The sequence below is a fragment of the Anas platyrhynchos genome, chromosome 2 (assembly GCF_047663525.1).
Source record: "Anas platyrhynchos isolate ZD024472 breed Pekin duck chromosome 2, IASCAAS_PekinDuck_T2T, whole genome shotgun sequence".
Lineage (NCBI taxonomy): Eukaryota > Metazoa > Chordata > Aves > Anseriformes > Anatidae > Anas > Anas platyrhynchos.
Genome location: NC_092588.1, coordinates 106,532,925 through 106,546,007, shown reverse-complemented (window position 1 = coordinate 106,546,007; position 13,083 = coordinate 106,532,925). Strand labels below are relative to the sequence as shown.

The 13,083-nt window shown below is 46.0% G+C and overlaps 1 protein-coding gene across 22 annotated transcripts in view; it reads left to right on the top strand.

Moving 5' to 3' along the window:
* Nucleotides 1-13,083, top strand: part of LOC113841966 (uncharacterized) — a 239,863-nt gene that overhangs the window by 39,351 nt on the left and 187,429 nt on the right. For all 22 annotated transcript variants that reach the window (XM_072034008.1, XM_072033995.1, XM_072033994.1 and 19 more), the window contains one exon: nt 12,601-12,653. In XM_072034008.1, the coding sequence (XP_071890109.1) occupies nt 12,601-12,653 (53 nt within the window). The remainder of the gene's footprint in view (nt 1-12,600; nt 12,654-13,083) is intronic.

Below are 13,083 nucleotides of genomic sequence, written 5' to 3'. Positions count from 1 at the left end.
AAAACAAGAAAACGCCATGCTTCCTCCCTACATCAACCTTTTCACAATTGTGTTTTCTGTCTACCACCTGGCTTTAAAAAGTACACAAACTTCTTTGAAAGATCATGTTTTTAGTCTGCACTCCAAATGAACAACACGTAGGGCATGTAAAGAACAAGCATGTCATTAATGAAAGCTTTTCTCTAGAAAGGATAAATTTATTCTTGGGGAAAAGTGTGGAAACAGCTGTTATCTTATCGAGGCAATATTCCTATAGGAAAAATGAACAAGTACACCACAGCTCAAAGGAAAAAATAATTGTGCTTGAAAAGTAAGAAAATAAAAAAAAATCAGAGCAAAACAAAAAATAAAACACAGAACATGCATCCTCGTTTTAATCAGTAAGCGTTACCTTTGAGATCTGCTTTGGCGCCTGGCTTTGCACTTTCACAGGCTACACACTTTGTGGCCTCTGCTTTGTTTCGAACCGAGCAGGTCTCACAATCCCAGCTTCCTTCAGGCTTTTAAATTTGTCTCAATCCAGAAATTCTCCAGAAGGAGCAGAAAATGTCGATGCACTGCTACTGGTCACAGGTGTTAGACCCTCTACAAGAAAAACAAGACAGTTAACCATCCTGTTTGAACATCAACTATAAAATGAACATTAACTTTTAAATTTGGTTTATCAGACCCCACAGAAATGTTCAAAACAACTCTGAGACGCCCCCCTCCACCCCAGAAAAAACAAAAGCCATCAAAAACCCACAAAGAAGTCCAAGAGAATCAACTCTGACTGAAATCCATTACCTTACCTCACGAAATTTCAGTCTTACTGTACAGGATGATTACAAAAGCCCAATCTAGTCCATCTCAATTTGTTTCATCCCAGATATATTTGCAAAGGTGTTTTTCGATGTAATGGCATATTAAGTGACGTTTAGAGTCAAAGTTAAAATCAGAATCGTATTTTAAAAACAATACAACCACGCTCAAAATCAATTACAGTCGCGCACAATGGGAAACAACCCAGGACTGCCCTCAACAAGTTACCCAGCGGGTCACTCACTTTCTTGAAGCCTATCACTGACCTTCATAGGCATCTCTCTGCTTTAGCTTAAGACCAGTTAAGACTACAGCACTGTCTTGAAATCTGGCTTTGCCTCAATTACATACAAATGGTGAATAGAGGCATTTGGGCCATATTTTGGAATTATTTTTACTTATTTCTGAAAGAGAAAACACACAGCAATTTTTATCTCTTTCTATGGAGTTCTCATTTGCGCCAGTGAAAAATCAGTACGTCGTTTTTGAATTAAGTCACCCAGTCCAGCCATCTTCCCTCACCAGCTGCAAAGCAGGGCATATTTGCATTGATCCAGCTCCGTACCAATAGGTTTCACAACCGCTTCAATTTATGCGACAGGCTGGAACCTGGGCTGAGACCTCTGAAGTGCCTGTAAACCAATCCTGCAGGCAGCCTCTAATCCATCAACTGGATCTGGGAATCACGTTGCTTAAAATGTTCCATAAATGCAACGTACTTTTCTTCTGTACAAGATTCACAGAGGCTAAGATGGAAACAACAGGAAAAAATAAAAAGGACCATACCTGGTTTCTCAGACTGACAAGCTACACATTTGTTATCTTCTGCCTTATTTGATACAAGACATATTGCACAGTCCCAAGAGCCTTTCGGCTTCTTAAATTTGTCTCCAAAGTCCAGAGTGAGTGTCGTGTCAGTGCTGCTCGAGGAGGATGTCACTGTCATTCTAGCTCATAAGTTTTAAAGCACAATGATAGGTTGGGGTTTTTTTGCTATGCTTTTGACAGTTTCTGTAATCTTTTTGTTCATCACTCTCTTCTTGGAGCATCATGAAATCATGTAAATATTCTAGAAATGTAAAGAGTTAAATGGGGTCTAAAGATAGACTTGCCTGTGTAAATAAAAATTTGTTTCTGCAAACCTGCCAGCAAGGGATTTACTGGTACCTGTGTGCAGCACGTTCTCTTCTGGCTTGTGAAACTTAACAAGGTAGTAAGGGTATTTCATCTGCCTTTATTTTTATATGGGTGTTAGGACACAAGCGAAATCTCGTTTTCACTTGTTTTCCTGGTCACTTAGGTAAGTGACAAGCCAAGCCCTTCATGTGCTTGCTTAGATTGGAAGTGTGTATGGGAGACACTTTCAGGCCTTGCTGTGGAGCACCTGTCTGCTCCTTCCTGCAGGCTGCTGGCTCTAACTGTACTGCTGATATCTGCTAGGTCAGCTGAAATTGGCTTCTAAATCTGGTATTTTAAGCATATGGAAGCGTAGACTTGAACTGCCGTAGCTACAAACATCCCATGGAACGAGGATGAAGTCTGTTGGCACTCTGCATCAGCATTCAGCTTTCCCTTGACCTTCTTACTGGTAGACTTCTCAGCTGACTTACAGCAAAGAAGTTGCTGCAATATAATACATATTCTTAACCTAACAAAAAAAATCTTGGAGAAAACAGCTTGCTGGCTTAAAGAAGGAAAAATAACACCAGGAACAATAAAAAAAAAATAATCCTAGTAACAGCTCCTTAAGTTATATCCTCTGCTACTCTCTAATTTCTCTGGTCTTCCTTCATTCATGGTAATGAAGTTTATAAAGCTTTGGTAGAAGGATGACAGTATTCAAGTCAAAGGAGAGGAGAGCAATGAGGAAAGCTTTGCTTGAAGCTAGAGCGGTCTTGCAAGTTGCTGCCTTTATATGCTGTTCTCATCTCGAAGGGTGTAGAGTATTTTCCAGTCATAGGGACTCCATAACCCTATGAGTATTGAGAAATAGTTGCTAATTAACAGTGTATATAATAATTAACTGAGGCTGGAAACAAAAGAATATTCTTCCAAGAAAAAAAAGGAAGCAGAAATTACTGTACTTAATAGCTGTGGAAGCTGTTAAACCTAGCCGACACAGCTTTGGTACTGCCCTGTGTGTTTTGGGGGCAATATAAACCATAATTACTGTGATGGCAGGTAAGAATCAAATTCTTATGGCTTAGTGTAGTTAGGGAAAGTAGCAGTCGTAAGCTGGGTGCTGTTCTTGAATGTAATACAAATTCTCCTTTGTGACTCCTCAGTACTTAGAGGTTACTTCTAGCTGATCAGCAGAAACAGCTTCTGTTTGCCATTAGCTGTTGGGTTTTTGCTAGGAGTGTTTTCAGTCCTGAATTGAAATGACGACATCCTGAAACAGAAAAGGCTTTTGGAGTGTTACAGGAAACATGTTCTTCGTGGTTCTAGTGCCGGTGTACATGTAGGAAGAGACAGAAGGCAAGGAACCTCACGTAGGCGGAGGGGGTGAGGTGGGTGAGGTGGCATCACAGTTTGAGCCGTTGCAGTTAGATCTTCCCAAAGCATGGAAGCAATGTGGCGGGGAATCAGGGGCTTGGTGGGTTGCTTCCTTGTGTGAGCCAGTGAGTCTTTAGAGGGGCAGATTAATAAGACAGGAGTTAGAGGTGGAATAGATGAAGCAAAGAAAATCTGTCTGGGAAAAGGGTTGCTTGTATGTGTATTTGGAATTGTTTCAGGGGATTGAGCTGGGGCAGATTCAAGGTAATAGATGCAGCCTCCTTGAATTTGGATGGCAGTGCTGAAGCTTCAGAGCCTTACAAGGTTTGATGCCACTTCAATTGTAGTACGATTTCTTTTTTTAATCTATTTTCTTCAATGTGAGCAGCAAGGCAGCTTCCAGGTGTGTAGAGGAATGGCTTGAGGGTAGAGGTCACATAAACATTGAGCAATTAGATGAGGGCGATCTTGCCAAATACCGCACACCGCTAGTATAAGATTAGGCTAACCGTAAAACATAAGGCTTGCAGCTGACAGCTGTAAAAGGGATAGAAGAACAGTGTCCTTGGAGCAAGGAATACAGTGTCCTTGGGGCTATAGTTAGCTCTAAAAAGAGAACTTGTGGTTATAGCTGTCTGCACTAACAGGATATAGCAATAATCAATCATGAGCTTAGCTTTTGTAACATGTATGAGCTAATTATCGTGTACCGAATATATATCGACTGAGCTATCTAGTAAAGTTGAAGCATACTGATCACTCATATTGAGTGCTTGTGTCTTCCTTCCGTCGACAACAAATGGCGCCCGAACAGGGACCCTGCCGGACGGGGACTCAGTACGAATAAGCCGGAATTATAAGTCGACGGAAAACAAAGGGAAAGCCGGTCCTGATTGAAGAATTTAAGGAGTACTCGGATTTATAAAAGAACTGTACAGGAGGTGACGAAGAGAGGATCACCCGGGATGAACCCATAGTGGGTCCCGCTGGAACGCCGCAACAGGTCTGCCAGAAGTTTTGCAAAGGAGCAACGGTACCGTGAGTAAAATGGAGAGACAAGCGGCTTATGATTTACTTAAATGCTTTTTAGAAAAGCGTAAAGTGTTAGATATAGATTGTCCAAAAGAATTACCTGGATTGTTAGCATACGGGGTGGCAAAGGGTTGCTTTATCAATCCTGATACAGTGTTTGAACAAGCGGAGTGGCGAAAGTTCGGGGATAAGTTGTTTGAGGATGTGATTAATGAGCAGAAGGCAGCTAAGAAATTAATGAAGCCATGGAGGGCTGTGATAAACGCATTAGCAATACATAAAGCAGAACAGAAGGTTGCTGCTGCTGCGGCAGAGCGCTTAGGGGGAACTAACAGTCAGAAAGAACTGGAAATTAATCAGTACCCGCTTCCACCTTCAGTGAGAACATTTACAATAACCCAACAAGGTGGGTCAGTGCCCAGTGCACCTCCACCTCCGCCAGAAGCTCCTGAAGCAGAGGGTTTAGAAAAGAAAACGAGCATGAATCCATTTGTAGACGACGTGCAAGGACGAGGTAGAGAGGGACTATGGGCAAAAATAGCAGAAGAAGCCATGCAGGAGGGTAATTATGAGACAGCGGCACAATTAACTCAGGCGTTCCCTGTAGTCTATTCTCCCCCTGATGCTCAGGGTAATGTAACTGTTAATATGACCAATTTAGACTGGAAATTATTAACCCAATTGCGCTCTACAGTGAGTGATTTTGGAATAAAGGGAGAACCTACACGACAGATGTTGGACTATATTTGGGGAACGAATATACTGCTGCCAGGAGATATACGTAGCATTATGAAATTAATATTGACACAACATCAGCAGCTATTGTTTAATGCACACTGGCACTCGGTATGCCAGGAGTCTGTCGCTGTGGTACGACAACCAGGGGATCCACTACATGGGGTAACCTTAGAAGAGCTTATGGGCCTGGGACCCTACTTTCGTCTTGAAGCGCAGGCTTTGCTGGGCCCCGATAAAGCTAAAGAATCCATGGGGCTAGCAAGGAGGGCCTTGGATCAAATCAAAGAACCAGGGGGAATTCCATCGTACATGGGAATCAAACAAGGTAGGGAGGAGCCTTTTGGGCTGTTTATTGATCGGGTTGCGAATGCCATACAAGCGGCAGGGGTGCCAGACTATCTCAAAGGCACGATTCTTAAACAATGTGCATTGCAAAATTGTAACCCATCTACGCGTAATATACTGGCTACACTGCCGAGTACATGGACAATAGAAGAGGGACTTGAGAGAATGGCACAAGTGCCGGTAGGACCACAAGCTATGTTAATTGAGGCTATTAAACAAGTAGGGGAGAGTATCTCCAAGGGATTGAAACAGAATCAGGAACAAGTTTTCGCTGCCCTTGCTCCCTTGCAAAAACCGATGGGACCCCATGCATCAGGACGCCAAGCATTACGATGCTATAAATGCAGGATTGTGGGACACATGAAACGACGGTGCAAAACGGCAAACGTTTGGTGTCCGTCATGCCGCTCGAATACGCATAATGAATCCGCATGCCGCAAAGGAGGACAGGGAAACGGGAAAGCCAGCGGGAAGAGTCGCCCCGCAACGACACAAAAAGCGGCTTTCCCCACCACGGCAGCGACAACAGCAGCACCAATCGGAGCAACGAACCCTTTTGTCTCCAGACAGCCACAAGCGGGAGCCTGGGACTGGTCTTGGCAACGGCAGTAAATGTTACATTATGGGACTCTAAACCAACAAGGGTTAACTCCGGTGTGATAGGACCCGTGAAAATTAACGGCGAGCCCGTGGGTGCCTTGCTTATCGGAAGATCATCTGCCACTTTAAATGGAATACAAGTGCTAACAGGACTAATCGATAAAGATTATACCGGGGATATACAAATAATTGTTTCGGCTATGTTTCCGCCGGTATTTATTCCAAAGGAGACGCGCATAGCACAGCTAATACCGCTACCCCATCTAGCGGCCAGCATTCCACCTGCAAGAGAAGCGCCGCGCAACAAAGGAGCATTTGGATCCACAGGTGGAATGGCCATGCTAACGGTGGGACTACAGCAAAGACCACGAAGGCCTGTCACCCTTAAATACAATGGGGAAACTATAAGAGTCAACGCCCTATTGGATACTGGGGCTGATATATCAATCATCAGCACAGAGAACTGGCCTCAGCACTGGCCAACAGTCGAGACAAGTACAACCATCAGCGGGGTCGGCGGAATGACTTTTGCTCGTCGATCCCCACCCCTACAATGGACATTGGGGGACAAAACAGTGGAATGTACAGTCTCTATATTACCACTCCCGGATGGAGTGCATGCCCTGGTAGGTCGCGACATCCTAGCACAAATGGGAGTGGTGTTAACCACTGATCACATGAATGCCTGCCCTTTATAGATGCGGCCATTGCTTGGACTTTCCCGATCCCTATCAGGTGGAAAACTGAGAAGCCTGTTTGGGTGGAGCAGTGGCCTTTAAAAAGGGAAAGTCTGATACAGGCACATGAACTGATAAAGGAGCAGTACCTGCAAGGACACTTACAATTATCTACCAGCCCCTGGAATACTCCGATTTTGTAATAAAGAAGAAATCCGGAAAGTACAGACTGTTACATGACTTACGTACACACCATAACAAAGATCAGTCCACATGACAATATGTGGGTCACTTGGGCTAATCAAACAGGTCAATCGGCATTTTGTCTGTCCCTGGCTACTGCCAGAGACCCCTTCTGAACCTGTCTTTTTGGGGTCCCCATTGGAGATCCTACGGAGTTACAATCATTGTTCAAAGAATATGTTAATGTAAGCGCGGGTTCCTTTTACTATTATTGTAATGGCACTAAGTTTACCGGAGATGGAACAATTGAGAATCTGATTTGTAAGAATGATTCGACAGCAAACAATGTGGTGACACTACTAAAAAGATTACATAAAACGTTGCCCTGGGACCCGCAAGAATTAGACCTTTTGGGTTCGGTGGCCGTTGGTAATAGCAGCCAAAACTGGACTCGAACATGTTTTATACTAAGGACTGGAGGCCAGCGAGGACAGTGGACCAATATTACAAGCAAGACATATGGGTTTGATCCAGAGGGACCATACTGTGGGTATAATGACAGCAGCGACAATGTCACTGTGTTCGGGGCCAGGGTAACCGCTCGGGTTGGTCTTCGGGGATCTAAGGCATTACCCCCGGGAATATTCTTAATTTGCGGGGACAGGGCATGGCAGGGAGTACCAGCTAACCCAATGGGGGGTCCCTGTTACATAGGCCGACTAACACTTTTCGCTCCTAATCTACACGATCAACAATGGTTAAATTTAACTCGAGCAATGCAGATTTATAAACGATCCAAGCGTAGTCTAACGACATTAGGGTCTGACTGTAAAGATGATGTGCAGTTGTGGGGCCCCGCAAAAAGGATTTTCGCTGCGGCTTTAGCGCCAGGAGTAGCAGTTGCTCACGCTATGACTAATTTAGGAAAGCTTGCTTGCTGGGCTGTTAAGCAATCAAATGTTACAACAGAAATAATTACTGAATTGTCACAAGACATGGACAGCTTGCGGCATGCCGTACTGCAAAATAGAGCTGCTATTGATTTTTTGCTATTAGCACAAGGACATGGATGTGAAGACTTTGAGGGAATGTGTTGCTTTAATCTTTCGGATCATGGCCGATCAATCCATGGCCAGCTTAAGTGGCTAAAGGTTCACACTCAGAAGGTTACGATAGAGAATGACTGGTTTGAAGATATATTTAGGAGGTTATTCGGCAATATCAGAGGTTGGTTTATGGGACTGATCAGAGAAGGTTTACGCATCTTGCTAATAATCATACTAATCATAATTGCCGCGAAAATAATCTTTAGTTGCTTAACCAGAAAGCTTGAACAGCTATCGGAGAAGGTTTTTCTGATCCAAAATAAAAACGGGGGAATTGTAGAGGAATGGCTTGAGGGTAGAGGTCACATAAACATTGAGCAATTAGATGAGGGCGATCTTGCCAAATACCGCACACCGCTAGTATAAGATTAGGCTAACCGTAAAACATAAGGCTTGCAGCTGACAGCTGTAAAAGGGATAGAAGAACAGTGTCCTTGGAGCAAGGAATACAGTGTCCTTGGGGCTATAGTTAGCTCTAAAAAGAGAACTTGTGGTTATAGCTGTCTGCACTAACAGGATATAGCAATAATCAATCATGAGCTTAGCTTTTGTAACATGTATGAGCTAATTATCTTGTACCGAATATATATCGACTGAGCTATCTAGTAAAGTTGAAGCATACTGATCACTCATATTGAGTGCTTGTGTCTTCCTTCCGTCGACAACACAGGTGTGTGCCTGCTTTGACATGGCTTGCTTTGCATCACCAAACACAGTAGTTAGGTTGCATCGAGTACTTTGTGGAAACACTCGTTGTGTTGTCAACTGAAAAGGTAGTGCTACAGATGTGTTGGCCCAGCAGAAACAATGTGAAGTATCAGTGCTGTTTTTTGGCCTTTGAGAGGCTGGTCCCTAACATGTGACTTGTAATGAGGGTCCAATTAACTTCAATTAATCAATTAACTTGAGTGACTCACGTTAATAGACACCGTTTGACTGCATCGGCAAATATTTCTGAGTCATGAGTGTCATTAAAGGCCCGTCACCCTATGGAAATCCTTCTAAATAAGAAAAATGGAATTAAAATAAATAAATAAAGCAGCATTTGAACTTATGAGCAAACATAGCGTAGCTGCCTTTGACACTGATCTGGAGGAGAAAAATCACGTTATCTTAATAGGGTTGCCTTAATAGGTTTGGTGTAGGTGAGGGAGGGAAGTGTTTTTTGTTGGCCCAGCTGTTCCATGTCCAATGCAGGAGGGGGCTGAGAGTGATTCCCTGAGCACGTTGGTGTGGAAATCAGTGATTTCACTGCCCGATGCGTGTTATTAAGGGCACAATGTGTACCCCGTTACCACTTTCGTTTATTTTCTGTGGTGAAAATCCGTCACAGTGCCTATGTTTCCCGTGCCACATGGTAGAATTCAGCGTGGCGATCGCTTCCTGGACCAAGGCGGCCACGAACCCAGCCTCAAACACTGCGTGTGCTTGGGTTAACAGTGTGGGGGCTACTGGTGTGGGTCTTTTTTTGTTACTGGTGTGGTTGCGGGTTATCGGTGTGGGGGTTACTGGTTATCGGTGGGGGGCTTTTTTGACGAGCACTGTGGGGTTGTGGCGCTGTCCCACCCCCGGCGCGGTGCTGCTGCACCCCAGCCTTCGGCACCACGGGGCGGGGAGGCTCCGCGGCCGTCTTTTAGCCCCGTTCTCGTGCTGTCCGGGCCGGCTTTTCTTATGGCGGCCGCTCCCCGAGGCCGCCATCCCTGAGGTGAGGCAGCCCCGCTCCCCTCCCCGTCCCCGTCCCCGTCCCCGTCCCCTCACTTCGCGCTTTCCCGCGCGGCCCCGCCTCCTCCTCCCCTCCCTCCCCTCTCGCGAGGCCGGGGCCGGGGCCGGGGCCGTCGCGGGCGGGTGAGGCGCGGCGCGCACCGCGCTGACGGGAGCCGCCATCGCCTGCCCCAATTGGCCGCGTGAGGCGAGCGGCGGAGCGGGGAGGGCGAGGGACGGGACGGGACCGGGACCGGGACCGGGCGGGGGGCGTGTGACGGCACAGAGCGAGGGGCGCGGCGGCATGGCCTCGGGCGGCCCAACGGCCGGCGGCGGAACGGCCGCGGAGGGCTCGGCCGGCGGCGGGTGCGGCGGAGGCGGCGGCGGTGGCGGTGCGGCCGCGCCGGAGCGGGAGCCGGAGCCGGAGCCGGAGCCGGAGCCGGAGCCGGAGCGCTTGGAGGAGGAGGAGGAGGAGGAGGAGGAGGAGGAGGAGGAGAAGTTGCTGCGGCTGGCAGCAAGATGAAGAGGCGGCGCCACCGTTGGGGCGCCGCGAGGGCCCCCTACCCCCGGTTTAGGCAGGTGAGGAGCGGCCCCCACGCAGCGGGCCCTGCCCCACAGCGCCTCGGTTGCCCGTGTACTTATCGCTCAGCCCCTTCCTGACCCCCTCACCCGCCCCTTTATCCCTTTAATTGCCCTGTACCCACCTCCTTATCCCCTTAATTACCCCCTCAACTGTCCAGTTACCCCCCCAGTTACCCCCCCAGTTACCCCCCCAACCCTTTACTAACCCCCCTTAGTTACGCCTTCAGCCCCTTCCTGACCCCCTCAACTTCCTCTTTATTCCCTTAATCACCCCCTACCCACCTCCTTATCCCCTTAGTTACTCCTTCAACTGCCTAGTTACCCCCTCAGTTATCCCCTCGGCCCCTTACAGATCCCCTTAATCACCCCCTAGCCACCTCCTTACCCCCTTAGTTACCCCTTCAGCACCTTACTTTCCCCCTTTATTCCCTTAATCACGCTCCAGCCACCCCTGTACCCCCCTAGTTACCCCCTCAACCACTTAGTTACTGCCCTTAGTTACCCCCCCCCAGCAACCCCCCGCAACTGCCTAGTTACCCCCTCGGCCCCTCACTATCCCCCTTATCGCTTTACCCAGCCTTTTACCCCCCTCCTCACCCTCCCTTTCATCCCCAGCCCACTGCCCTCAGGACCTCCAGGGCTTTCCCCACTCCCTGCACCCCGCCTCGCCCCCTCGTAAATTCTCTGCACGTTACCTGCCAGGCTTTACTTCTCCTTCGTGCGGGAGGGTCCGGTAGGTTGACGGTGAATGCAAATTCTGTAAATTCAGGGTGTGAAAATCCCCGTGCTGGAGGGGGGACACGCTGAGATCCCTGCCAGCAGCTCATTGCGAAGAAATGTCAGGCGCCCAGAGAGGTGCTCTGCAGACGCCCTCTGCACGTGTTCGTTCAGCCAAAACCTCTCCGCTATGAAATCAGCAACGTAACTGAGTATCATATGCAAAGCCGAGGGAGCACTATGCGTGGATAGCTGCTCAGTTAGGTTTTTATCACTCGCAGAAGTGCCAAGTCCCTTACACCGTATATTGACAATCAGTCTAGTCCATCTAAAGCTGGCCTGGAAGGGCAATAAAACATTCCCCACGCTTACAGAGCAAACATTGAAACCTCGGGCTTCAGCAACACGTTAATGTTGAAAGTGTCGTATCTCGCGTGTGCCGACGCTGCGTAGGTAACTGATAAACCTTACAGGTGAATTAATAATCAGCGGAGATGGTTTTCCAACTTTGCTATTGCCTGTTATCTCTGGGTGTTTTCCAGTAGGTTTATTGAAGCAGTGTGCCAGAGCAAAGAGGTGCTTGGGGATATCTGGGGGATTCTGCACAGAGAACGGATGCTGCACATCCAACGCAGATCAAATTAACAGCAACTTATCGGGGAAAAAATTGTAATGATTTGATAAATAGGCAAACTGATAGACGCTATACGTGTGCGTTTATTATGTTATTTATTATAATATTATATTTATTAATATTATTTATTATAGCTGATAACTTTGTAGCCATATGAACCGTGCAAATGCCCGTAACATAACAGGATGAACTTTGGGTAAATAGCTTGCTTAGAGCATTTGTCAATTGATTTCAGTTTGTTTTCAATGTGATGCCCGCTCTGCAGAAGGCTCTGTGCTTTAATGTGAATTGTCTCTCTGTGACGCAGTTGGGGAGACACGAAAGCGATGGAGGCGATTTTAACATGAGGTTATACCTCTGATTCTGATCCCTACCGGCTGTTTTTCTCATCCTTCCCCCTACAACTTTTGTCAATAAGTCAGTTTGTAGAAGTACTGAAATAGATCTGTTTTGTGTGCTTGTGATCAGAATTACAGCCCACCAAACCCTCCGTCTCTTATCGCTAAGCTCTGAAGGTGCCTGGGCACTAGACAGTGTAGTTAACAGCTTTGAAGTTCCTGGGATATCTAATTTACTTTTTTTTTTTTTTTTTTTTTGCTTGCTTGTTGATAATAAATGATAGAAAACAGAAAAGTATGTCCCTTTTATGGGGCTGGTAAACTCGGCCCCACATGTACACAATTTTTGTCATGTTGTTTAAAATAATTACTTTCTTTGGTAGAGAATTTGACAAATTTGATTTAGTGTTCTATCAGTTTGTCCTCAGTGCTGAGTGAAGCAGTGATGCTCACTTTAGCCCCAAAGTTTAACTGAACTGCATCCACAATGCTGAATTAGGGAACAAGGTTAAGTAGGTGAGGCGTATTCAGTGCTATAAAATTAAAAATAAATAAATTTTAAAAAACCAACACCAACACATAAGTGGTTTTGAGTACTTTGTGTATTCTGTATCTATTCAGCTAAATCTTGAAATAAATTTAACTTGCAGTGGATGAGAGAGAAGACTTCGCCTGTGAAACAGCAAGCAGAACAATGTGGAAGGTATGACATTTATTCATTTAAAACTTACTTGAAGGAAGAAAGAAATCTCCTTTTCAGTACAGTCTGCATGCTTGCCTTTTTGGAAAGGTGGTGACAGTTGTCAGTAAAAGGAATGGGAAATGCAAGGAAAACTTTGTATTTTGAGGGAACAGCGAAGTCCAGATTGTGTTTGAAGACCAGTGTAACTTTGAGAAAATTGTTGCTTTTATGAAAAGAATGAAGATGAACAATAATAAAATGACTGATACATGACTGATACACCACTTTTTATGCCAAGTTTATCTTCTGAGTAGGATGTGAAGATGGGAAACAAGGCAGGCTATAATGCTGTATCCACGGAAAGGCTCTGTGCTTTTGGAGGCCTAATTTTTTCCTTCTCTAGGAAATAGGGATCGTTTTGTAGTTTAACTAAATCTTTAGTGTTACAAAT